The sequence below is a fragment of the Vulpes vulpes genome, chromosome X (genome assembly GCF_048418805.1).
Source record: "Vulpes vulpes isolate BD-2025 chromosome X, VulVul3, whole genome shotgun sequence".
Taxonomy (NCBI): domain Eukaryota; kingdom Metazoa; phylum Chordata; class Mammalia; order Carnivora; family Canidae; genus Vulpes; species Vulpes vulpes.
In genome coordinates, this window is record NC_132796.1 from 103,975,412 (window position 1) to 103,999,368 (window position 23,957).

The 23,957-nt window shown below is 41.8% G+C and overlaps 1 protein-coding gene and 1 pseudogene across 1 annotated transcript in view; one reads left to right on the forward strand and one right to left on the reverse strand.

Annotated features, from left to right (window-relative positions):
* ADGRG4 (adhesion G protein-coupled receptor G4) overlaps positions 1–23,957 on the forward strand; it is a 99,646-nt gene that overhangs the window by 64,411 nt on the left and 11,278 nt on the right. Inside the window, exons 13-19 of the mRNA XM_072744321.1 lie at positions 3,919–4,053; positions 9,057–9,176; positions 13,110–13,155; positions 14,705–14,808; positions 16,766–16,887; positions 19,354–19,622; positions 23,085–23,163. Coding sequence (XP_072600422.1) covers positions 3,919–4,053; positions 9,057–9,176; positions 13,110–13,155; positions 14,705–14,808; positions 16,766–16,887; positions 19,354–19,622; positions 23,085–23,163 — 875 coding nt within the window. The remainder of the gene's footprint in view (positions 1–3,918; positions 4,054–9,056; positions 9,177–13,109; positions 13,156–14,704; positions 14,809–16,765; positions 16,888–19,353; positions 19,623–23,084; positions 23,164–23,957) is intronic.
* Positions 11,566–12,277, reverse strand: LOC112911358 (protein SET-like; annotated as a pseudogene).

A 23,957-nucleotide genomic window follows, 5' to 3' on the forward strand; every position in this document is an offset into this window, starting at 1 on the left:
AAAAAAAATAAAGTGCACTTCTTATAGATAGCATAGAGTTCGTGTTTCACTTTTTTATCCATCCTGAAAATCTCTGCCTTTGTTAATTTTTTTATTTTATTTATGATAGTCACAGAGAGAGAGAGAGAGAGAGGCAGAAACACAGGCAGAGGGAGAAGCAGGCTCCATGCACCGGGAGCCCGATGTGGGATTCGATCCCGGGTCTCCAGGATCGCGCCCTGGGCCAAAGACAGGCGCCAAACCGCTGCGCCACCCAGGGATCCCAAATCTCTGCCTTTGAATTGGAGTATATAAGTTCTTTAACATTTAATGTAATTTTTGATCTGGTTGGATTTAGGACTACCATTTTATTTTATTTTCTACCTGTCCTTCTGGTTTTTGTTCCTCTTTCCCTGATGACTTTTGGTTTATTTTAATATTTGTTACAATTGAATTTTGATTTTTATTGACTCTTTGATTTTATCTATTTGCATTATTTTCTTGATGGTTGCTCTAGAGATTACGATTTGCATCCTCTAATATTTTTGCAGTCTACTTAGAAGCAACATTGCATCAATTCATGTAAAACACAGAAACTTTGGCCATACATATCCATTCACACCCTCTATATTTTATGTTATAGTTGTCATATATATTATATCTAAGTTTAGAAACACCATAAGATGATGTTATCATTATTATTTTAAGGAGCCTTATGAAATTGAAAGAAAAAGCTTATATTTTATATTTATGTAGGTATTTATAATTTTTAATGATCTTCATTCTTATTTAAAGGTCAGAGTTCCATCTGGTAATATTTCCCTTCAACCTGAAGAGATATACTTAGCATTTCTCGTAGTACAGGTCTGATGGTGATGAATTTTCTTAGTTTTCATTTATCTGAGAATATCTTTCTTTTTCATTTTTAAAAGGTTTATTTACTTATTTTAGAAAGAGAGAGAGAGAGAGAGAGAGAGAGAGGGAGAGAGCACAAGAAGGGGGAAGGGCAAAGGGAGAGGGAGATGCAGATTCCCCACAGAGCATGGAGCCTCCTGCAGGGCTCAGTCCCACCACCCTGAGATCATGACCTGAGCCAAAATCAAGAGTCAGATGCTTAACTGAGTCATCCAGGCGCTCCTCTCTGATTGCTTTCAATCTTTTCTTTGTTTCTTTGCAGTTTGGTATTATGCATGTAGGTGTGTTTTTCTTTGCATTTATCCTGCTTGAGGTTTGTGAGATTCTTGAATCGGTAAATTTACATCCTTTATCAAATTTGGGGAAATTTCCATCATTATTTCTTTAAATATTACTTCTTTACCATTCTTTCTCTCTTCTCCTTTTGGGACCCTGATTACATGCATATAAGATTTTTGGATGTTGCCCCACAGGTCCCTGGGACTATGTTCATGCTTTTAATCATTTTACTATTTCTTTTGCTGATAGTGTAACATCTATTGATTTCTCTTCAAGTCCACTGACATCTGTCATCTTCACGTTACACTTGGACCCATTCAGTGAAACTAAAAATTTTTGATACTGTATTTTTGGTTCTAGAATTTCCATTTTGTCCTTTTTTGCTTGCTTCTCTGCTGTTATTTCCTCTTTTGACATTAATTGCAAGCATATTTTCTTTTAAATACCTGAGCATGGTTCCACTAGCTGCTTAAAAATCCTTGTATGCAGATTCCAACATCTGGGTCATGGATCTGGATATTGTGAAGGTTATGTTGTGGGGATTCTGGATTCTACTATTTTCTTCAGAAAACTATTGGCTTTTGTTACACCAGGCAAATGACTCTGTTGGAATTGGACTGTAGATTCCATCTCTTGGATGGTAGCTTAAAGCTCAGTTAAGTTCCTTTATCCTTAGTTGGAGTCTGTCCTGTACATTGGTGGTTCAGAGGCCAGGCAGATTTTCTTTTCTTTTCTTTTCTTTTTAATGTTTTATTTATTTATTCATGAGTGACAGAGAGTGGCAGAGACACAGGCCGAGGGAGAAGCAGGCCCCATGCAGGGAGCCCGATGTGGGACTCGATCCCAGGTCTCCAGGATCACGCCCTGGGCTGAAGGCAGCGCTAAACTGCTGAGCCACCCAGGCTGCCAGGCAGATTTTCTACTAAGAATTTTGGCTCCTCCTGATGGGACATCTGGGTGGCTCAGTCGGTTAAGCATCGACTTTAGCTCAGGTCATGATTCCCAGATCTTGGGATGGAGCACATTCTCTCTCAAATAAATTAATTTTAAAAAAAGAAAAAATTTTGGCTCCTCCTCTCCAGCTTTCTCCTTTCCACAATTTCCTGTCCACCTCCCTCCAGCCCCACCGTCACTGCCCTGACTTTCTAGTAACATGCTGTGGTTACCCTGACCTTTGTTTTATGGTTATTTATGCCACTAAGACTACAGGTTTTCTATCAGAGTTTTCAGTGTTCTTCACAACATTAGTTTCACCTTGCCATCAGGTTAAGAGTTGTAAAAACAGGTAACTCACCTTGTAATGTTATCTTTTTCCAAGTGTCTAGTCTTATCCAGAATTGGCCTGCTTTTGTTCATTTTCTAGTGCTTTTGAGTTGTGGTTATTTTCTGTAGTTGTTATAGGTAGGAGAGTCAAGTCCATTTGGAGCTACTCAGTCATGCTGGAGGCAGATGTTGGGTTCCCATTGTAGTTTGGTTACATGTGGGGTTTTCTATTATAGACTTTGGGGGAGAAGCAAGTCAACCAACCCCAATCATGTTCTCAGTACCAAACTGCTTGCACGTTGAATCTAAATCATAACTTCTCCATGGTACTTCATTGCCTTAGCAGAGTTTATTTGTGCTGGCAGAAGAGCCATATGGCTTTGGGATTCACAAATAATTTTTAGAAATATTATAAACTCTCATCTCCTCTACCTCTACAGCTAGCTAGATAGTTCCTTGATAGGCCACATGGATAATGGGGAAAATGGAGGCCCAACTGACATATATCTTTGTTCAACTACATCCCAGCTGTGTGACCCTAGACAAGTCACTTAACCTCTCTGAGCCACCATTTCCTGATATCATAATGCAACATACATTTCAGAGCTAATAGAGGGATTAAATGAGTGAATACATGTAAGGGTGCCCATATACCCTGAGAGAGTTCAGGTCCCAGTTTAAAGGTCCCCATTCACTTTCAAAAATGTTCTAGTGCTTATAAAATACTATTCTCAATCAAATCAACAAATTTTCCTACTAGTGAGCCTCTAACAGAATTCCTAACGCCTTACTGCCTTGTTTCCTGCCTTACTTTTCTTTTTTTTTTTAACGATTTTATTTATTCATGAGAGACACAGAGAGAGGCAGAGACATAGGCAGAGAGAAAAGCAGCTTCTCTGTGGGGAGCCTGATATAGGACTCAATCCCAGGACTCTGGGATCATGCTCTGAGCCAAAGGCAGATACTCAACTGCTGAGCCACCCAGGCATCCCACCCTGCCTTACTTTTCAACAAAAGCATTGCCCCATAAAATATGGGCCAATGCCTAATGCTATTGTATTGGTTTTTTGTTCCTTTTCTTTCCTCTCAGAGGTGTATGGGTGAAGGAGGACTGCTTTCAAAGACTGGCCTTTATTTCTGAGAATCATGGCAAATCATGTGACTTGTCATTTCCCTTTCCACCTCTATGCATACCCAGAAGGAGAGAAAGTCAGGGATAAGTTTGGGAAGAAAAAGGAATGTGTGTGTGTGTGTGTGTGTGTGCACGTGCACCCTGGTCACATCTTGTCTTATGATCTGAGTGAGGATGTACCTGTGTGTGTGTGCATAAAAGGTGTGGCATACCTTGTGGAACTACTTCCCAGCCTTCAGCTTTCCAGCGTGATGCTCCGGGGTTGTAGCTGGGGCTGCGGTGGGAGGTAGGGAGGGCTCCAGGCTCATGGGTGATTATTCCAGTTACCATTTCCTGGCTTGCCTTGGCAGATTTACCTTGGTGAAGTCCCTCCGGGAAGGGCTTTGGCTTCCATCTATCTGCCTCAATCACTGAGGGAGAGAATTCCTCTTAGCAGCTTGCAGACCATCTTGTTTAATTTTTTTGGCCAAACTTCACTGTTTAAGGTAAGTTCTTGCCTCTGGTGACTGCCATGAGCTGACATATTATGACTCATTGTAATTATGAGCTCTTGCTATTTTCATGATGTTCTGTTTATTTTAGAATATGCTCTCTGATTTATTCTGCAAGTCTCCTGGCACAACCCCTGGCCCTCAACATGATTCAACGTCTTCTTTAATGATGTTCTGCAGTTTTTAATTTTCACAGCTTCTCAGCTTTGCAAGGGACCTTAAAGATCATGTGGTGACCAAATAGAGGCCTTAAGATGTTTTAAAACCAGAAAAGGACAGCAAGTTCTCCTGATGAGTGTTGTTTCAACTTCTTGGTGCTTTCCTCCTGAATCTTCCCTGGCTCCTCCAAGCCGTCATCCCCCCTCTTTTGTGCCAATTCATTTGAAGCTGAGTGGTGTCCAGTAGGACACTTGACCTCCAGCATTTGTTGCTACTTCCCACCATTTCCACAGTACCTTCTCCAAGGCCTCTGGCCCTCACCCGTTATTAAAACAAAGAGGGAGTATGATATGGTGGCTATAAGCATGGATTCTGGAGCCAGACTGGCTGAATTTAAAGCTGGCTATGTCATAGTCTACCTGTGTGACCTTGGGCAGGTTACTCAGCCTCTATGGGCCTTCATTTCCTCCTATGTAGGATAGGTTAATAGTAGTACCTCACTGGGCTGTTGACGAATGAAAGGAGTTAATACATATAAAGTGCTTAGAACATTGCCTAGCATGTAATAAGCACCAGGTAGCTGTTTGCATTGCTATTATTATTTGCCTATTTGGAGGCTCTGCCTAATAAAAGATTCATTTATTCGGCCCACTCTGTCCCATCTAGCTGTGGGGAAGACAGCAGTCAGAGCTAGCATGAAATGGTCGATGATCACTATTAATCGTTAAGGTTCACACTTTATTATCTCATTTACTTATGAGAAACCTTGACTCAGAGAGTTCTGTGGTCTGAATGTCTGTGTCCCTCAGAATTCATGCATTGACACCCTAATGCTCAAATGATGGTATTAGGAGGTGGAGGCTTTGGGAGGAGATAGATCATGGGAGTGGAGCCGTCATAATGGGATGAGTGCCCTTATGCAAGAGGCCCCAGACAGCTTGCTTGACTTTTCCTCCATGTGAGGACACAGCAAGAAGATGCCATCTATGAATCAGAAACCTTCACCAGAACCTGACCATGTAGGCACCCTCATCTTGGACTTCCAACCCTCAGAGCTGTGACAAATTTCTTTTTTTTTAAAATTCTTTATTTACTTATGATAGTCACAGAGAGAGAGAGAGAGAGAGAGAGAGAGAGAGAGAGAGGCAGAAACACAGGCAGAGGGGCAGAGGGAGAAGCAGGCTCCATGCACCAGAAGCCCGACGTGGGACTCGATCCCGGGTCTCCAGGATGGCGTCCTGGGCCAAAGGCAGGCGCCAAACTGCTGCGCCACCCAGGGATCCCCCACAAATTTCTGTTACTCATAAGCCACTCAAGCTGATTTTTTGTTCTAACAGCTCGAGTGAACTAAGACAAAGAAGCTAAGTGATTTTGCTCAATGTTATACAGCTAGGAAGTGGCATAACTAATAATCAAATCAAGGCTGTCTGACTCCATAGTTCAAGTATTTAAGAGGTCCATACATTAACAGCTATGTGTGTTTTCATTTTCTAGAGAGGCTATCCAAAGGAAGGAATTTATAATGGTCAAATATTCAGAGTTATTGCAGGGAGATTGCAAAGGGCCAACTTAAATATGCCACATACCACCTCAAATATAATACATTGTTTCCAGTTACATCTGTAGGATGTTTTTTTTTCTCCTGGAGTTCCCTAGTGGTTCCCCTTTCTATGTACATTATATTTGTTCCTGTGGGTTTAGCTTAAATCCCACCCAGAAAGCCTGCCTGGAGTTCATGAGCCCCTGCTTTCATCCCCACCCCCTGCTTGCATTCTTGTCTTACATTTCCACCTAGTTTCTAGTCTGGTTTCCCTAAGTAGATTGTGGTGGATGTCATGGGTCAGGCATGTTTTATTTTCATGGCACAGGTACCTGACGTGTTTTCAGTAGATACATATTTATTAAGCCTTGTTCTTAAGTGAAAATAAATTGGTTATAACTGGGACAAGACAGTTAGTGAACAAAATTTTTAATAAAAATTAAGAATGTGGTTCATAGCTCTCTGACTCTTTTGGTAAACTTGAAATTTCTCTGTATCATCTGGCATGCCATTATTTTTGTCTTAATTTCTCTCTTTTCTTTAGAAGGCTGTGCTTGTCTCATAGAATAAAAGATAAACTTATTTTGCATAGATTTCACACCTAATAAGTAATTTTTATTCACTAACATCTTCCACTGAAGGGGATTAAAGATCTTTGCCAAAATTAGCCTACGGACGTCATAGTACCAGATAATGGATTAGAAGTAGCCTGCCATCACATTCAGAACGGGAAGGGCCCTTGTAACTCATAGTTACCAGTGAGGATATTGAGACTCAGAAAGGGGAAGGGACTTGCTAGAGGTGACACAATTTATTTATTCAGTCATACAGTTATTATTCAGGCAGCAAATACTTATCAAAATCCTGCTATGTGTCCCATGTGGTGCTGGGTGATGGGGGTATGACAGTGAGCAAGACAGACATAGTGTGGGCCCCTCATGTAACTTACAGTCTGATGGGGGAGAACAGAAACCCACAGATCCTAACTTTGAAGGGCATGACCTGAGCTTGGGTCCTGTGCCACTGGTTGTTGGGGAGGGAATACTTATAAGAGATGCCATCCTCTAACTACCTTTTCCCCTAAGTCCCAAGTCTCACAGCCTTGCTTTCATGCTGCTTCTTCCAACATCTTTTGATCAAAATCTTAACTGCCATCGCAACATATTACTTTAAAAAGTGTTGATAAGGGGCACCTGGCTGGTTTGGTCAGGGGAGTGTGCAACCCTTGATCTCAAGGTTGTGAGTTCCAGCCCCACCTTGGGTGTAGAGATGGCTTAAAAACAAAATCTTTAAGAAAAAGTTGTTGATAAGACACCATTACTGGAAAACGCATACCTCCTCCTCCACCAGTGGCAGTTCTCTAGGAGAAGGACAAAGCATTAAGCAAGTACAACATGGCATAGGGGTTCTGGGAGCATAGACGAGGGCACCCATTCTTGTCGGTGAGGTCAGGAAAGGCCTAGAGAGGTGTCTGCTGAAACCCAAGGTTGAGTAGAAGCTAGGAGATGAAAAGGGGCAAGGATGGAGGAGTGCTTCAGGCAAAGAGAACAGCTTCTCTAAAAGGTCCAGAAGCAAAACAGGTAAGACTTGAGCCTTGAGCCAAAGAGTAGAAGAGTGAGAAATGACATAGCTCCTTTTTCTGCATGGCCGCCATTTTGTAAGAAAACCAGAAGACAGATTAAGTCCTGGGTGGCTGTGTGTTTCCCCTCTTTTGGCATTTCCACTCCAGAAAACTGTTATTTCTTAGACTAAGTTGAAAGGGTTGTTAGATATCACCTGGTCCACTTTTCTTCCCGTTGTCAGTGTACCAGAGAGAGGAAGAGACTTTCAAGGAACAAGAGGGCTTGGGCTAGCACTTGGTCTTTTGATGGTCAGCCAGGGCCCTTGCCACCATATTGTGTTGTAGATCCACCTCTGCATGAGGCTACCACAGGGAAAATGCTCTGGGAAGGCAGTATTGAACAAACAGGCTGGTTTTGGATGAACAGAGCTGGTCAGGAACAGGAAGTAAGTAGCTTCCTAACGGAACCCCAGGCTGTGTTCACAATTACCCAGTTCTCAGTGGCTTTAGGACTCAGGAATATGGGTACTTGGCATCTCCTGAAAGTGGCCCGGCAGGCTCTCCAAGGGACATAATCTGGGCTCACCTCATCTAGGCTTTCTTGGCAAGTCCTCAGAGGACTTTCTTCCCATCCCTCCTGTCTTCACCTATTGCCTCTTCATGTGTGCCCCAGCAGAGGCAGTCTCCCAGCTGCCTCGCACCCCCTGGGGCCTTGGCCTATGGCACTTTGGCCCTGTGAATTAGCAAGGTCCACATCCCAACAGCCACATTCTACTTGATCTCCTTTGAATCAACATTTATTAGGCATCCCTGCCCCATCATGCACTAGCTGTTTGATCTTTGTCCAAGCCTTCCAGCCTCCCCGACCCTTGGTTTATCCGGAAAATGTCTATATTGTTTCAGTAAGGACTGAAGATAGTGCATGTGGAAAGCATTTAACAATGTAACTGGCTCATTTTGGGTGTAAGACAAAATATGTGCAGTATGTCAGGCCATGCAGGGGACATGAGGCCACAAATGCCTCTGCTCTGACCTGAGAATTCATGGTCCCCTAGGGAGGAGATGATGGTCCTCAGGAGCCTATTTCAAGCTGGACGTTTATCAACCTGCTTCCACCTTCAGGGACGATGAAATGGGGTGGCTTAGAACTAACCCACGATGAATTTATGTTTCTTATGAGGAGGGGCCTCTTACAAGTAAGTAAGGATGGTTTGAGGTTAGACTCAAACTAAGGTAAATTGTGAAATGTCAGGGTTCAGGGTTAGGAAAGTAGGGATAGTTTTACTTTGTTGTAGTGTGCTCCTGAGTAGCAAGTAACGACCAAGTTGTAGCAACAAAGCCAGTGCTTGCTGGGTACATATTTGGTTGTAGGGCTGGGATTAGTGCATTGTTCTGGCTTGGTAGAATTGAGACCTTATGTGAAGACAGGAGGTGAACCAAATGGCTTCCAAAAACAACTTCTCAGGAGCTCCTGGCTGGCTCAGTCAGTAGAGCATGCAACCCCTGATCTCAGGGTCATGAGTTTGAGCCCCACGCTGGGTGTGAAGTTTACTTAAAAAGAAATGAAATCTTAAAAATAAATAAATAAATACAAATAACATTTCTTCTCAGCTTGTGATTTGATTTTCCATATTTCTGTACTTCCTGCCATGCGTTAGTAATTCTGAACTGATTATTGACATGCAAGAAATTGGAAATTTAGGATTTGAACTCCTCTTCCTTATGTTTCATCCACAGACCAGAAATGCCACAAAAGCATTAAGCACCTTCGTTGTGAGTGCCAGCATTTCAGATACGTCCATTCAAAACTTGGCTGAGCCAGTGGTAATCACTCTGCAGCATGTTGAAGGAAACCAGGTAACATACCCATTTTCATCTCAGAACAGGAGGGCCTCTGAACTCCTCCTTGAACTTCCTGTTAAAGATAAGGGGCTAGTTAACAGATGTGATTCAAAGACTTGAAGAAGATTGTCCCATTCTAGGCAGTAGAGGTGTGTTGTAGTTGAGGCCTTCTAGAAATAATGCCATTGCTTCAAGGGGTAACTAATGGTGGGCTTCTAGCACTGTGACAGATTGGCAGAGGTGTGACTAGGGCAGGTGGGTCTTTTGGTTGTCCCATCACACTAAGTGATATTTAAATTCCATTTGTTTTTGAGTGAGGCAAACAATTTAAAATAATTGAACATTTTGATCCTTTTGAATTGCCACAAAGAACATTAAAATATGTATTAATTACCACCAAAGAATTAAAACCATAGTCATATGGCATAACATACGGTATATATTACTAAATGATCAAATTTAGCTGTAATATAAGAATGAACTACTATTCCATTCTTTGATGTTAATGTATGTCCAGTGTGAAGTCTTAATAGCTTCCTTCATTCCCAATATAAAAGACCATATGGTACAGCATATTTTTCACAGGTCTTAATTCTAGGAGGGAAGAAGGAAGAGTGCAAGAGGGATATAAGAAAAAACATGTTAGAAAATGAATGAAACATGTTAGATGGCTAAGATCTCTCAGTTCCAGCAAGGGCCTTGGCTTTCCAACAACCAATTTCTCATGCTTCCAGTTCCCTGGAGGTTGTAGGAGCTGGTGAGGCCCCAGGAATGCTCACTAGGCCTAGTGAGCAAGCAGCTCAACTTTGCATCCATAAGGCCAGATCTCAGCTGTGAGCCCCAAATACCAAAGTTCTGCAAAGAACACCTGCCTACATTGGACCTGCATGGACCATCCACAGCCTCCTTCTGGGCTTTACACCAGGAGGGCGTGGCAAATTCCAATGTTGCCAAATATTTGTGTGTGTGTGTGTGTGTGTGTGTACGCATTTAGTTTTATTGTAACAAAGCAACTTGTACACCTTTTTAAAAAGATTCCATTTATTTGACAGAGAGAAAGCAAGAGAGCACAGGCAGGGCGGGGGGCAGAGGGAAAAGGATAAGCAGGTTCCTCACTGAGCAGGGATCTGATGCAGGACTCTAGGACCCTGGGATCATGACCTGAGCCACCTAGGCACCCCAACGTGTATACTTTTAACATTTAAAACAGCATCAAGTGGACCTGGGTGGTTCAAGTCGTTTAGGCATTTGCCTTCGGCTCAGGTCATGGTCTCAGGGTCCTGGGTTCGAGCCCCACCTTGGGGTCCCTGCTCAAGGGGGAGTCTGCTTCTCCCTCTGCCTCTGCCCCTCTCCCTGTTCATGCTCTCTCTCTCAAATAAATAAATAAAATCTTAAAAACAAACACACACACAAACCCTGAGCATCATCTTTCCTTTCCAGTGAAACAAAATTTAGGAATAAATAGGAACAAAGTTACAATAGAGAATGTCAATTCCAAATATGATTGCACAGGTACTACTGATTCTCCCATCAAGTGGCAGGGCTCAAATCACCATTAGGAGAGAATTTTATTTTAAAAGTGTCTTCTTAAACTGCAAGGATGTCCATTAAACATCACAATTAAACATGCCAAAAGAGAAGCCATGTTGTCAAAATGCCCACTTGACCCACCCAAACATCTCAAACCCACCCTTTGCTGACCTTCTATAACCCCATTTTTAAAAAATATTTTATTTATTTATTCATGAGAGACACAGAGATAGAGGCAGAGACATAGGCAGAGGGAGAAGCAGGCTCCACATGAGGAGCCTGATGCAGGACTTGATCCCAGGACCCCGGGATCATGACCTGAGCCAAAGGCAGATGCTCAACCACTGAGCCACCCAAGAGCCCCCGAGAACCCCATTTTTAAGTTTTTTTCTTTTCCTTAACCAAGAGAAAGTAGACAGATGCATGTTGGTTAGTGCTAACTGTCCATATTCACATAGAGATGCAGTGTAATCTCTGAGCCTGATATCCAGAGAAAGGAGAAAAACTAGAACTCTATGCACTACTGCACAGGGGCCTTGCACCCTTCAGCTTTCAGCAGAGCTAAGGGAGCAGAAGGGTTCCTTCCCCCCCCACCCCCACAGAGTACAGTGGTGTTGATTCCAGAAAGTTCTTGTTGAGACAGGAAGGAATAAAAATGAATTTGGAACAGAAAGGGTAGAGATTCTTTTCCCACTGCATCCTGCTCTGGACATTTCCCCCCAAAATAAGTTGAGAACCATGGTGTAGAGGGAGAGAAAAGAGACTTGAGAAAACAGAGTGAATGAGCACAAGAAGAGGGGAGAAAAAGACTGCAACTTGCTGCCAAGGACTGTAGAACATTTAAAAAGGAAGTTTGAAATCCATTGGTGTTCCATTACTCAGCTTCTCCTTCCTCTTCAGTATCTTTCGATCCTTTTTCATTATCATCTTCTTCTCCTTCCCCCCTTCATCGTCTATATGGGGAACCAAGTGGTAGGGTCAGGGATTTGGCCAAATAACATCTTTGATGACCTCTGCTGGTTCATTTGCACCTGCATCAGAATGGTCAGGAAACCAGGTGAAGAAGCTCTCTGGTTCCTCCTGCTGTCTCTTCCTGCTGGCTCCATTCTGCATTTGCCTTGAATGTTTCAGCAAATCCTTTCTGGATTTCCATTTGATTTCACTGGGTTTGGAAGATGAATCACCACTCTTGTTCGGATGAAATTCTTTGGAGAGAACTTTATTTTTGAAGTACGGGTTTTCATCAAAATAAAAATCTATTCTGTAACCTGAGTTAATAGCTTCAAATTCTGTTTCTTCAACTCTTGCCAAAGAACACAGCGTCTCTTCATCCTCCTCCCCAAGCAGTGCAGACACTTGTGGATGGTTGACAAGTGTTGTTACCCCAAAATCTGGGATTTGGGCCATCAGTTCTGACCTCTTCTGAAAAAAAAATGGTTGGTGGAGTGTGTTGCATTTCTGTTCTACTTTCAAAATCTCCTCACTGACTTGTTCATTAAGTCTATTTCATTTTGTGCTTCATCCATATGTTCAATCACTTCTTGCTGCTCTTTTCCTCCCTTCAGCAAGAGCTGAGAGGTCAACATCTCTCCGGCTTAGAGGCAGGAGGCAGACTCTGTTTCTTTGAGTCAGAAGTGAAGATGGACATTTGGGGGCCATGCTGTGAGGAAAATCCACAGAAGGGAAGATGTACTTCTGGAAGAAGCTCCAATTACTTTGATGTTACTAATTAATTAATTAATTAATTAATTAATTTTTAAGATTTTATTTATTTATTTGAGAGAGAGAGACAGTATGAGCATGAAGGAGGGTGGGAGGGGGGTGGGAAGGGGCTTAGTGGTTGGGCAGCCCTAGTGGCTTAGCGGTTTGGTGTCGCCTTCAGCCCAGGGCATGATCCTGGAGACCCGGGATCGAGTCTCACATCAGGCTTCCTGCATGGAGCCTGCTTCTCCCTCTGCCTGTGTCTCTGCCTCTCTTTCTCTCTGTGTCTCTCATGAATAAATAAATAAATAAAATCTTTTTTTAAAAAAAAAAGGAGAGTGGGAGGGAAAGACAGAGGGAGAACCAGACTCCCTGCTGAGCAGGAAGCCGGATGTGGGGCTGAATCCCAGGACTCTGGGAGCATGACTTGGGCCAAAGGCAGACAACCAACTGAGCCACCCAGGTGCCCCTGTTACTAAATATTTTAAAGAACACGTAGCCATGCAGTAACAGGGTGTTTTCTCACTTATAAACCCCAAGTCACTTGAGTTAGTCTTAAAACCAGCTCGCAAATGGTGTGGTGTGTGTGTGTGTGTGTGTGTGTGTGTGTGTCTGCTGTTTGTAAAAACATTGAGAAGAAAACACTTGTGTGTAGTTGTCATTGTGTGGTCATGGTCACAAGGAGAGGCATTTACCTCTGATTGTTCTTTTCTCTAGAGTTATGATCAAGTGCACTGTGCCTTTTGGGATTTTGGGAGTAACGGTAAGTATTTTTCTTAGCAAGCTTTGTGTTCAGTTTTCAGTGATACTTTGCCCCTCCCCATTTTCCTAGTACATCTCAAGAATAAGGTAATTTGGAAGACCCAGTGCAGAGTAGCCTTGAGCTGTTTGAAGCAAGTTGAGAAATGAATACCAGGCATTTCATCTGTGTTTTCCCATGGAGATTTGCAACATCTACTATCTTTTTCCTTTTTTCCCTCATCTCTTCTAGACTGACTGTGTGATCTTGTTTACTCTCTTAGGGCCCCAAATTTTTTGAGGGGATAAGACTTCCTGGTTAGTCTCAAAGGGCCCTTCCTTCTTGGTTAAGTATGAGTCTTTGGGGACAGCAAGAGAAGAGGTTAGGGACAAGGATTGCTGACTGGGTTCCTCTTAGGTTTGCCTTCTCCATTGGAATATCCAGGGATATTGCCAAATCTCAAAGTATTCCCACCTAGAATCTGTTTTCCCTGAAATGCCAGGAGTGGCTATGTGCCCCTCTGCCTGGGAACTTTTCCCTTTCCAGTATCCTCGAAATTCTGGGAGAAAAAGGAAATTATACTTCTCTTTGACTCCCTGGGATGTAGGACTACTACTCTTTCCCTACAACAGAGAGATAGCATGCCCTTTGCTGGTCTTCTCCAAGTCTCCCAGGATAAGATTACTGTCAAATGATGAGCCTTGTCACTTGACAGCCTCAATAAATTGATTCACCTGCTCATCAATGTCAGTGGCCAGACTTCCCAAGTCACCCTTTGCCCCCACCATCTGTCCATGGATCCAGAACCTCTGGAATCTATGGAGTTATCCTGGGTGGACCAATTTCGACCACATTTATCCACCTGCTTTATGATAACTTCTCTAGTCTAGTGCTACCCTGGAGATTCTATTCTAGATGCGGTCTAAAATCTAAGGTCTACAGGTTACGGGGAGATATGAAAGTTGGTTTTAGAATCCTGAACAAATGCAGGAGAGAGAAACTACGCAAGTGTCAAGTAAACAAGAGACTTTAACTGGCCCTAAGGAGTGACAGACAGACCATGATCTGGCTTGAACTAGTTGTTTCAGATGTTTATTCCAGGGCCACCAAGTGGGTCCAAATGTCAGCCTATATTCCATAGCTTATGTCCTTCAGAAAGTTCTAGATCTACCTGTTCTTATTTGTGCTACTTAAGAAAATAATCCTCACCCTGTCACTTCAGCATGGTGGCAGGACTGTTGTTCATGATTAGAGTCTGTCCTACACTTGATCTTAGCTAAAAGGCTGAGAAGCGATGATTAGAGTCTGTCCTAATCTTAGAAGGAATCTGTAGAATTTCCACATGCAGGAACAGGAAGTGAGAGCTACAGAAAGTATGCCATGCACAAAGTCCCCAAAAAGTCAATTTCGCCTATTAGGCTTAATTTTATTTCAATGTTCAACTATACTTCTATCTTGCTCTCTTAACAAAGCATACTAATTATAACACACGCTCGGAAGGTGCATATAATGAAAAGTTAAACATTTCTGAGAAAAACCAAATTGCTTTAAAATTCCCTTCTGTCTCCTGCAGATGGACAAGGTGGATGGAATTCATCAGGCTGTAAAGTAAAGGAAACGAATGAAAATCACACAATCTGTCAGTGTGACCACCTCACCCATTTTGGAGTCTTATTGGTAAGTTGTCCCTTAACCACTCCTTGATATAATTTGGGCAAATTTTATTAGATTACAGACCAGACATACATGCATGAACTGTTATGGAAAAGTGGCATGTGAGCAGGAAACAGCTCCTTCTTTGTTCATCCAACGTAGGGCATATTGAAATAAATATTTATTTTTCTCCTTATAAAAGTAATTCTTACTCCTCAAAATTCAAACATTACAGAAAAGGTTCCTATAATCCCCCACCCAAGAGATCACTGTCTTTAACAACTTTATGTAAATTCTTTCACATTCTTTTCCTATATGTATATTAATACATTAATATGTTTTTGTTTTATAAAAATGAGATCAAATTATTCACACTGTTTACCAGTTGCTTTGCACTAACAATGTAATGGGACACCTTTCAGGCAAATACATATCCATCTACTTCAATTTGCAAAATACCTTTATAGAATTCTCTTGTGTGGATTTAACACGATGAATTTAACCAATCCCCTATACGCAGGCATTTTAGTTGTTATTGTTTTTCTCCATTATGAACAATGCTGTAATACACATTTTTTTCATGACTCTTTTAACACTGGTGTAACTATTTCTGTAGGATAGATTAATGGAAGCAGAATTTCTGGGTCAAAGAGTATGGTCATTAAATATTTTAATTGTCAGATTGCAGTGTAGGAAAGATATATTTTTAAAATTCTTGCAGTACTTAACCAAACAAGAGTCAGCTCATCAATTCTCGTATTCAGGCTTAGAGCTTCAGTCATTGTTAGTTAACTCTTCCATCTCTTTAGTGGTCTAGAGCCCTCCCTAACATGAGAAGTTGCTGAGTTTTCCTTCAAAATTGCTCTCAAAGGGGCACCTGGCTGAAGAACACCTGTTCAGTCAGAAGAACACCTGACTCTTGATCTTGGGGTCAGGAGTTCAAGCCCCATGTTGGGCACAAGGTTTACTTAAAAAGAAAGAAAGAAAGAAAGAAAGAAAGAAAGAAAGAAAGAAAGAAAGAAAGAAAAGAAAGACAGAAGAAAATGGCTTTCAAATGTGTTACTTCTTTTCTACCCCTCTCCAAGTACTTTCTTAGTAGTCTTGAGTTACCTTAATATATATACTCTATACTGTCATCTGAATGTGTTGTGCACAAGTTGTTTCTCCTACTCATGGTAAGCTTGGCATTGTTGATATTCTGAACCAAATAATTCTTTGTTGTAGGGGACTGTTCTGTGCATTACATGATGTTTAGCAGCATCCCTGGACTCTCTACCCACTAGATGCCGGTAGCACCTTCCCCAGTAGTGACAACCAAAAATGTCTCCAGACAGTACCAATGTCCCAGGGGGAGACATTGCTTCCAGCTGAGAACTACCAGGGTAGACCAGTGCTTCTTAGCCTTTTAGGATTCATGAATCTCTATAACTATCTGAGGAAAGCTATAGACCTTCTCCCCAGAACAATGCACACAAATATTCAAATGATGTTGCATCCCATTTCAGGTCTTTTATGGTCCACAGGTTAAGAAATTTTGGGATTGTGTAATCTCTAAGGCCCATTTTGTCTCTTAATTTTATGAAAGTTATTTAAGGCCTAAGGAAAAGGAAAAAAAATTGAGGTTCTGTGAAGTGTTTTAGGATGCTTAGTTCAAATAATGATTCACTCTGCATCCCAAATTCACATCTATTAGTTTGGTTATATTTTAAGTGTGGAACATGTTAATGACAATAAAGCCAAGGACTAAATGTTCTTCTAGTGCTGTTGATGGCTCTCCATGACCTGTACACAGTAAGTTGCACTAGGCATATTCAACAAACAATATACAGTCTTACTGTATATTCATCTGCATAGTCTGGTTTTAAAAGACCTATAGCAGAGATGTTATAAATATCCTGAGGACCTCCTATAGTGAGCCCGGAAGTGTTTTACCATGAACTTGTCTGGCAAATGTATAAAATACCACATTTGCATTTCCTAGGATTTATCCAGGTCTGCAGTGGATGCAGTGAATGAACAGATATTAGTGCTTATAACATACATTGGATGTGGAATCTCCTCCATTTTCCTGGGAGTTGCAATGGTGACATACATAGCTTTTCAGTAAGTTGATAAAGTCTTGCTCTGAGTAGGTTTAATTTGGTTTGATGGATGCTGTTGTCATTGTAACCTGTTAATTTAATAAAATGTTCCTATTCATCACAATAGGAAGAGGTCAAATCCATTAGATTATGAAGTGGACAGATTAAAAAAGAAACAACCAAGGCTCCTCTAAAAAGAGAGAGAGAAAAAGAGACTGTAATTGGATTTTTAAAAAGTGAGAGGGTTGTGGTATGGTAAGATTTCTCTAATGGGATACAAAACACCAACCATAAACGAAAAAGTTGATAAATTAGACTTCATTGAAATCAAAAACTTTTTTCTCCAAAAGACACAATTAAGGTAGTGAAAAGGCAAACCATAAATTGGGAGAAGATAATTTCAATGCATATATCTGACAAAGGACTTTTATGCAGATATATATATATATATATATATACACACATAAACATACAAATGAAAAAGATAGACAATACAATTAAAATTAGGCAAAGAATTTGAAAGGGATCTCACAAAAGAGGATATTCATGCCTAACCCTAATCCTTACCCAAATGGCTAATAACCATACAATAATGTTTGCAACATCATTACTTATCAGAGAAATGCTAATGAAAACCACAGTTATATGTCTATGCACCTATCAGAATGGCTAAAATAAAAAATATTGCAAAGAACAAATGCCAACAAGGGTGTGGAACAACTGGAACACTTATACATTGGCAGTGGGAATGTAAAATAGCACAAATGCTTTAGAAATTTCTTTGGCAATACCTACTGAAGGTAGGTACATATCTAGCTATTGATCCAGAAATTTCACTATTAGACCAATACGTATCTGGCTATTGACCCAGAAATTTCACTATTAGAGAGAAATGAGTACATGTGTCCACTGAAACATATATACAAGAATATTCACAGCAGGTTCATTCATAGTGGCTCCAATTTGGGAACAACCGCAATGTATATTAACAGTTGACTGGATGAATAAATTGTGGTATACTCATAAAATGGAATGCTTTGCAGCAGTATAAAAGAATGGACTACTCCTGTACAGTGCAGAACATAACATCTAAATCATATAGACGTAGAATTGAACAAAAAGAAAGTCAGAAAAAGAGGAGAGCATACTGCATCGTACCACTTATACAGAGTTCTAGGTACAGGCCAAACTTAATCTATGAGGACAAAAGCTAGAATATTGGTTACTTCTGTGTGTGTGTTGGCGAGGGGAGGTTATTGAATTAGAAAAAGATTGAAGGGGCCTTCTGGGATTTTAAAATATTCCCACAAGAGAAGATATTTACAAATGACGTATCTGATAAAGGGTTAGTACCCAAGATATATAGAAAACTGGGGCACTGGGCTGGCTCAGTCGATGGAGCACGCGACTCTTGATCTCAGGGTCATGAGTTTGAGCCCCAGGTTGGGGGTAGAGATTGCTAAAAAAATAAATAAACTTTTTAAAAGTGTACAATAGTTTAAAAATGCATATAAAAAGGTGATGAGGGATCCCTGGGTGGCGCAGCGGTTTAGCGCCTGCCTTTGGCCCAGGGCGCGATCCTGGAGACCAGGGCTCGAATCCCACGTCGGGCTCCCAGTGCATGGAGCCTGCTTCTCCCTCTGCCTTTGTCTATGCCTCTCTCTCTCTGTGTCTCTTATGAATAAATAAAATCTTTAAAAAATAAAAATAAAAATAAAAAGGTGATGAAACTCAACACCCCCAAAATCAGATAATGCAATTAAAAATGGGTAGAAGACATGAACGGACATTTCTCTGAAGAAGATATATAGGTGGCCAACAGATACACAAAAAGATGCTCGGCATCACTCATTGGGGAACTGCAAAGCAAAACTTCAATGAGCTATCACCTCACATCTGTCCGAATGACTAAAATCAAAAACACAAGAAACAAGTAGATCCAGCCCTGAGTCTGCTGAAGGAGTGATGACATAATGGTGGTGTCCAGAAAACTCCTTCCTTTCTTTTTCCCAAAATTAAAAAAGAAAAGGAAAAAGAAAAAAGGATGCTGCTTAGCTCAGAGAGGCTACTATTATTCCTGTTAGTGAAGGTCACTGTATTTAGGATACTCTGACTCCACCTGGAAAAAGGGTAGGGAGCTCAAAAAATCCAGTACATTTAAGATAGAAGGAGTAGGTTAATTTTAATAGGCACTTCTTTTCTTTGATTTTTTAAAAAAGATTTATTTATTTATTTTAAAGTGGGGGAAGGATCAGAGTGGGGAGGGAGAGAGAATCCTCAAGCAGACTCCCTACTGCGTAGAGTCTTACTTGGAGATCAATCTCATGACCTCAGCCGAAATCCACAGTCAGCTGCTTAACTGACTGAGCCATCCAGGTGCCCCTAGGCACTTCTTTTTTTTCCTCCACTTATTAGGCAGATACGATGTGGCAATGCTTGATTAAAACCAGAGACCCTGCCTTCCTAAACGCTATGCCTTTTCTTTTAGCAAACTTCGAAAAGATCATCCTTCCAAAATCCTGATCAACCTGTGCACAGCACTACTGATGTTAAACCTGACCTTTCTGGTCAATTCCTGGTCATCGTCATTTCAGAAAGCTGGACTGTGTGTCACAGCTGCCATGGCCCTTCATTACTTCCTGCTCGTTTCCTTGACTTGGATGGGCCTGGAGGCGGTCCACATGTATTTGTCTCTTGTCAGAGTCTTCAACATATATGTCCCCAATTATATACTTAAATTTTGTCTAGTTGGTTGGGGTAAGTATATCTGCTTGTCCTTGATGTCTCTCTTGATGTCTGTGCATTTCTAATTCCAGCTTCATTAGACACATTATTCAGAACTAAATTCTGTTATTATCATCAGTAAGGAATTAAGGATTGCCTCACTGGTGTTTGGGTGTGCATCTCTTTTTCTGCCTCTATTGCTCTATGAATTCAACTCTTAACCTCTATGGTGAGGAATGGTTCCACGAATATTTATTGAGCGGCTGCTTGTGTACTGTGTTAAACGCAAGCACTACTGGAAGGAACCGGTCAGATTTTATCCTTCCCTCTACAGAAGTTAGAACCCCAACAAATACTTAGTAGTATCACAGCCAATACTTACGTGTATGGTAGTACTTGTGTAGTAGCACTTACAAGTGCCAAACACTGCTCTAAGTGCTCTGCATACTTATTCAGCACTCACAATGTCTCTATGAGGAAAATTTCATCATTAATCCCATTTAATGGTGAGGACACTGAGGCAGAGAGATTGGGTAATTTGCCAAAATGCACATAGCTAGTAATGACCCACCTGGGATTTGAACCAGAGATTTGGCTCCATAGTTTGGGCATGTGACCTCTGTGATATGGCCATATTGTTGAAGGGACAGGGAAAGGACTTGCAAGGTGTGAAGGGCTGCTGGGTCAGACGCCCAGATACACACCACACCTCATGGTGGTCACTGTCACTGCTCCCCGATGGAAGAAGCCAGGAATGGAACCCAGCACGAAAATTTCCTCATTTAAATGTTGTTTCATTGGTTTGCTGTCCTGTATTTCTGACATGGTCAGCTCAGTGCCTCCCTGCCCCCCCCCCTTGCCTATTCAAAACAGATTTTGAGTTCAGAGAATGTGTTGGATATACAGGAGGTACACTGAAGAGGGGACACATAGGATCCATGTGAGGATAGATTTTATCTTCCACTGCCTTTGTAAAGACAATAGCTTCCCAATTAGCTACTCATCCTTTTAATGAGTTCATTAACATAGCACATGCTTTCCCTGGATCCACAGTCAGTGCTATTATCCAATGCTAATGTGGGGACCAGAGACAGGCAAACACCGAGCAGAGCATAATCTAAAATTGTTTCAGCACACTTTACAATCCATCAGAAACACAGAGCCCAAAGCAGTCAGTACACTCCTCCTGTGCCTGGCAGCCCTCGTCTCAAGTCAACCGGGAGATTGAAAAATGTTGTGGAAGAGGCTTCATGAATAATCCCCAAAGCAGATAACCCACATATGGCTAACTGGAAAGGGGCTGTAGATAACACTCCGTGCTGGCTTTCCTTCCCCCTTCTCATCTCTCTTACTTGACTTCCTTCTCAGACTCCTCCTCCTTCACTCTCCCCTTAAATGGTGGTGTTCCCCAGGGCTTCCTTCTTGTCTCTTGGATAATCTCATTCTACACACACTGGCTGGGGTGTCAAGTACACACTACAGCCAAGGCCAAGCCTGACTGGCTCCACTGGTCAGGATGCTACAAACCGCTTTCAGGTTCACTTGATTTACTTACAGAGATGGTGAATGGAAGAGTAACTAGAGGTGCCAGCTCCCAAGTCCTTGTCCCACACACTATAAAAGAACGACACCCAAACAAAGGGAACAGATAGCTGCCATGAGGGTTGAGGGATTCCCTGCCGCTGAAGAGCCTGTTCTAAGCCGAGGCTGTGCATTTTCGTATTCTGCAGCTCTGTTCTGAGGGGGGCAGGGTGCAAAGCCCCACACCTCCTCGGAACCTGGGAGGGATGAGAACCTGCCTCCTGATGGCCTCCTGGAGGAGATGGAAAGGCGAGTAGGGGAGGGCCTCAGAGTACCCCTCACACGCCCGCGATCTTCTCCACTCATGTGGGATCCTGGGAAATTCTGTCCAAGTTCAGATCAGATTCTGGGCAAGCCTTTACCTGCTCTGCCTAGGTGGCTACCTGCAAGGTCACCAGGGAGCCACTGCAGAGCTTTCCAGCTATGGGCACTTTCGGAGCATTTAAATATTAAACAAATGCAATCACCTGCAAGGAAAACAAACTTAGCATCTCTTTATGTTTGAAGTTCTGTCTTCCTAATGCCAAAGCAACCTGTTGAAAAGGTTTTACTCCTGTATTTAAATCTCTGTCCAAGGCAGTAGATTGGTCCACATTTTTTTAACCAGTAGAGATCTTTTTGTTTACTAATCAATAATTTATTAATTTGTTAATTACCAAAGTATAAACACAGCTTGGGGACTGCCTCACAGCTTCCACTGTAAATGTGATACCTCACTCCATCCCTCCTTTCTGGCCTCCAACAGATTAAAGCAATTTTTTTAAATTGAAGTCTAGTTAATACTCAATGTTATGTTAGTTTCAGGTGTACAACATAGTGATTGGACAAGTCTACATTATACTGTGCTCATCACAGTGAGCAGCCACCTGTCCCCATAGAGTCCTATTACAGTGCCATTCACGACATTCCCTATGCCGTTCTTTTCATCCTCGTGACTTACTCATTCCATTAACTGGAAGCCTATACCTTCCACACCCCTTCACCCATGTCTCCCCCACCATCATCCCCCTCCTCTCACCACAACCATTTGTTTGTTCTTTGTATTTATGAGTCTGTTCCTGTTTTTTCCCCAACAGATATTTTTGTAAATATCTACATCATGCTAGGCACTGTGCTAAGTGTGTGATATACAGATCAAAAGGAACTGTCCTATTTACAGGACAGCAGAGGATTTTTCAAGAGACTTGGCACTCTGGGGTTTAGAACAGCCTCACAAAGCACCTTACGAAACCCTAAAATGTGTGCAGGTGCAATGCTCTTAGTTTAGGAGAAATACATTGGTTAGATATAAGGAAATCATTTAAGTTTTGCAAATGTACATGAAATTGGATTTTTTAAATCCTGTGTCTATACTCACATCACGTTTGACCACTTTGAGTAAACTGATTGCTTTATTATAGTCTGGCTGAATTGACTGGTCGTTAACTGGTCGATCTAGTCAAAATGTCAAACTAGTAACGAGTGTGGAAACAGCCCCCCTGTCAGAAAGCACTGAAGGCCACAGCTGATTGCCTGTGCCTTTCCTCCAAGATGACCTAGACAAAAAGATCCTGGGAACTAAGGAGAAAAAATTGGCAGCCCATCATCTGGGAAGAAATGCTTGATGCGAACCTGTATTCCGATGAACTAGATACTTCTAATGCCAAGTTGATTTTTTGGCACTTGAGTTATTTTTAATAATCAGTGGGCGTTGTATTGGAGCCTTTGGCATGCTGTTTAGTTTAGCAGATTGGAGCATTCCTAGAAATGTTTAACTTGGAAAATTTCACAAACATTTTGCAAACAATGGTATTTTGATGCCCGCACATCTGTGGCTCATTTAAACAGCGTCTTGGTGTATCAGGGCCCACAGTCAATGATCAGGACCTCTCCTGCTTCCTAATGGGACTCCTTTGGCTTGTTTCCCCACTCTAGGAATCCCAGGGGTCATGGTGGCAATCACACTCAGTGTGAAAAAAGATCTGTATGGAACGCTGAGCTCAACGACTCCATTGTAAGTACTGGCATCTCTGCTTCTCAGGTGGTGATGCTCTTGACCATCAGGGGCTGCGGAATGGCGGGGGGGGGGGGGGGGAGGTTGTTCCTGACCTGCAGCTTGGTCTTGGCGACCACTCAGGGGGACACTTAGCCTCACTGTTTTTGGCCTAAACACAGTCACGGGTGCACTCATATAACTGTTAGGTACCTTGGCTCTGTGTGACCTTGGACAACTTACTTTACCTCTTCCTTCCATTTCCTACCCTGGAAAATGGGGACAATAATGTTTGCTCTCAATGTAGTATGCAAATTAAAATGATATCACATATATAAAGTGCCCAGCATGTGGCCTGTTCCATGGTAAGGGCTACATAACTGGCAGTGATTATGATTAGAAAGCTTACAGGATGTGGGGGGAGTTGTAGTGACCACTGTAAGGAAATATGGAGACGGTTGGAAGACATTTTCTACCTGTCAACAACCATCTCCCCTGAAAGACTCCACTGCTTTCCTTTGTAAATTGGTTCAGCTTTGTTGTCCTGTTGTTTTTCTTTTCTTCTTTTTCTCTTATCTCCTTTTTATTCTTTTTTAAAAAAATTTATTTTTATTTGAGTGCAGTTGACACACAATGTTACATTAGCTATGGTTGTCCAACTTAGTGATTGGACAAGTTTATAAATTATGCCCTGCTTACCATCTTTTGTTTTCTTCCCAATGTATAAGCCCATCTCTGTGGTTCTCTCATCCACATCCACAGAGAAGTAGCCATTTGCCTTTCCGTAACCTTCTTTTATAGGCATGTAGCTAGTT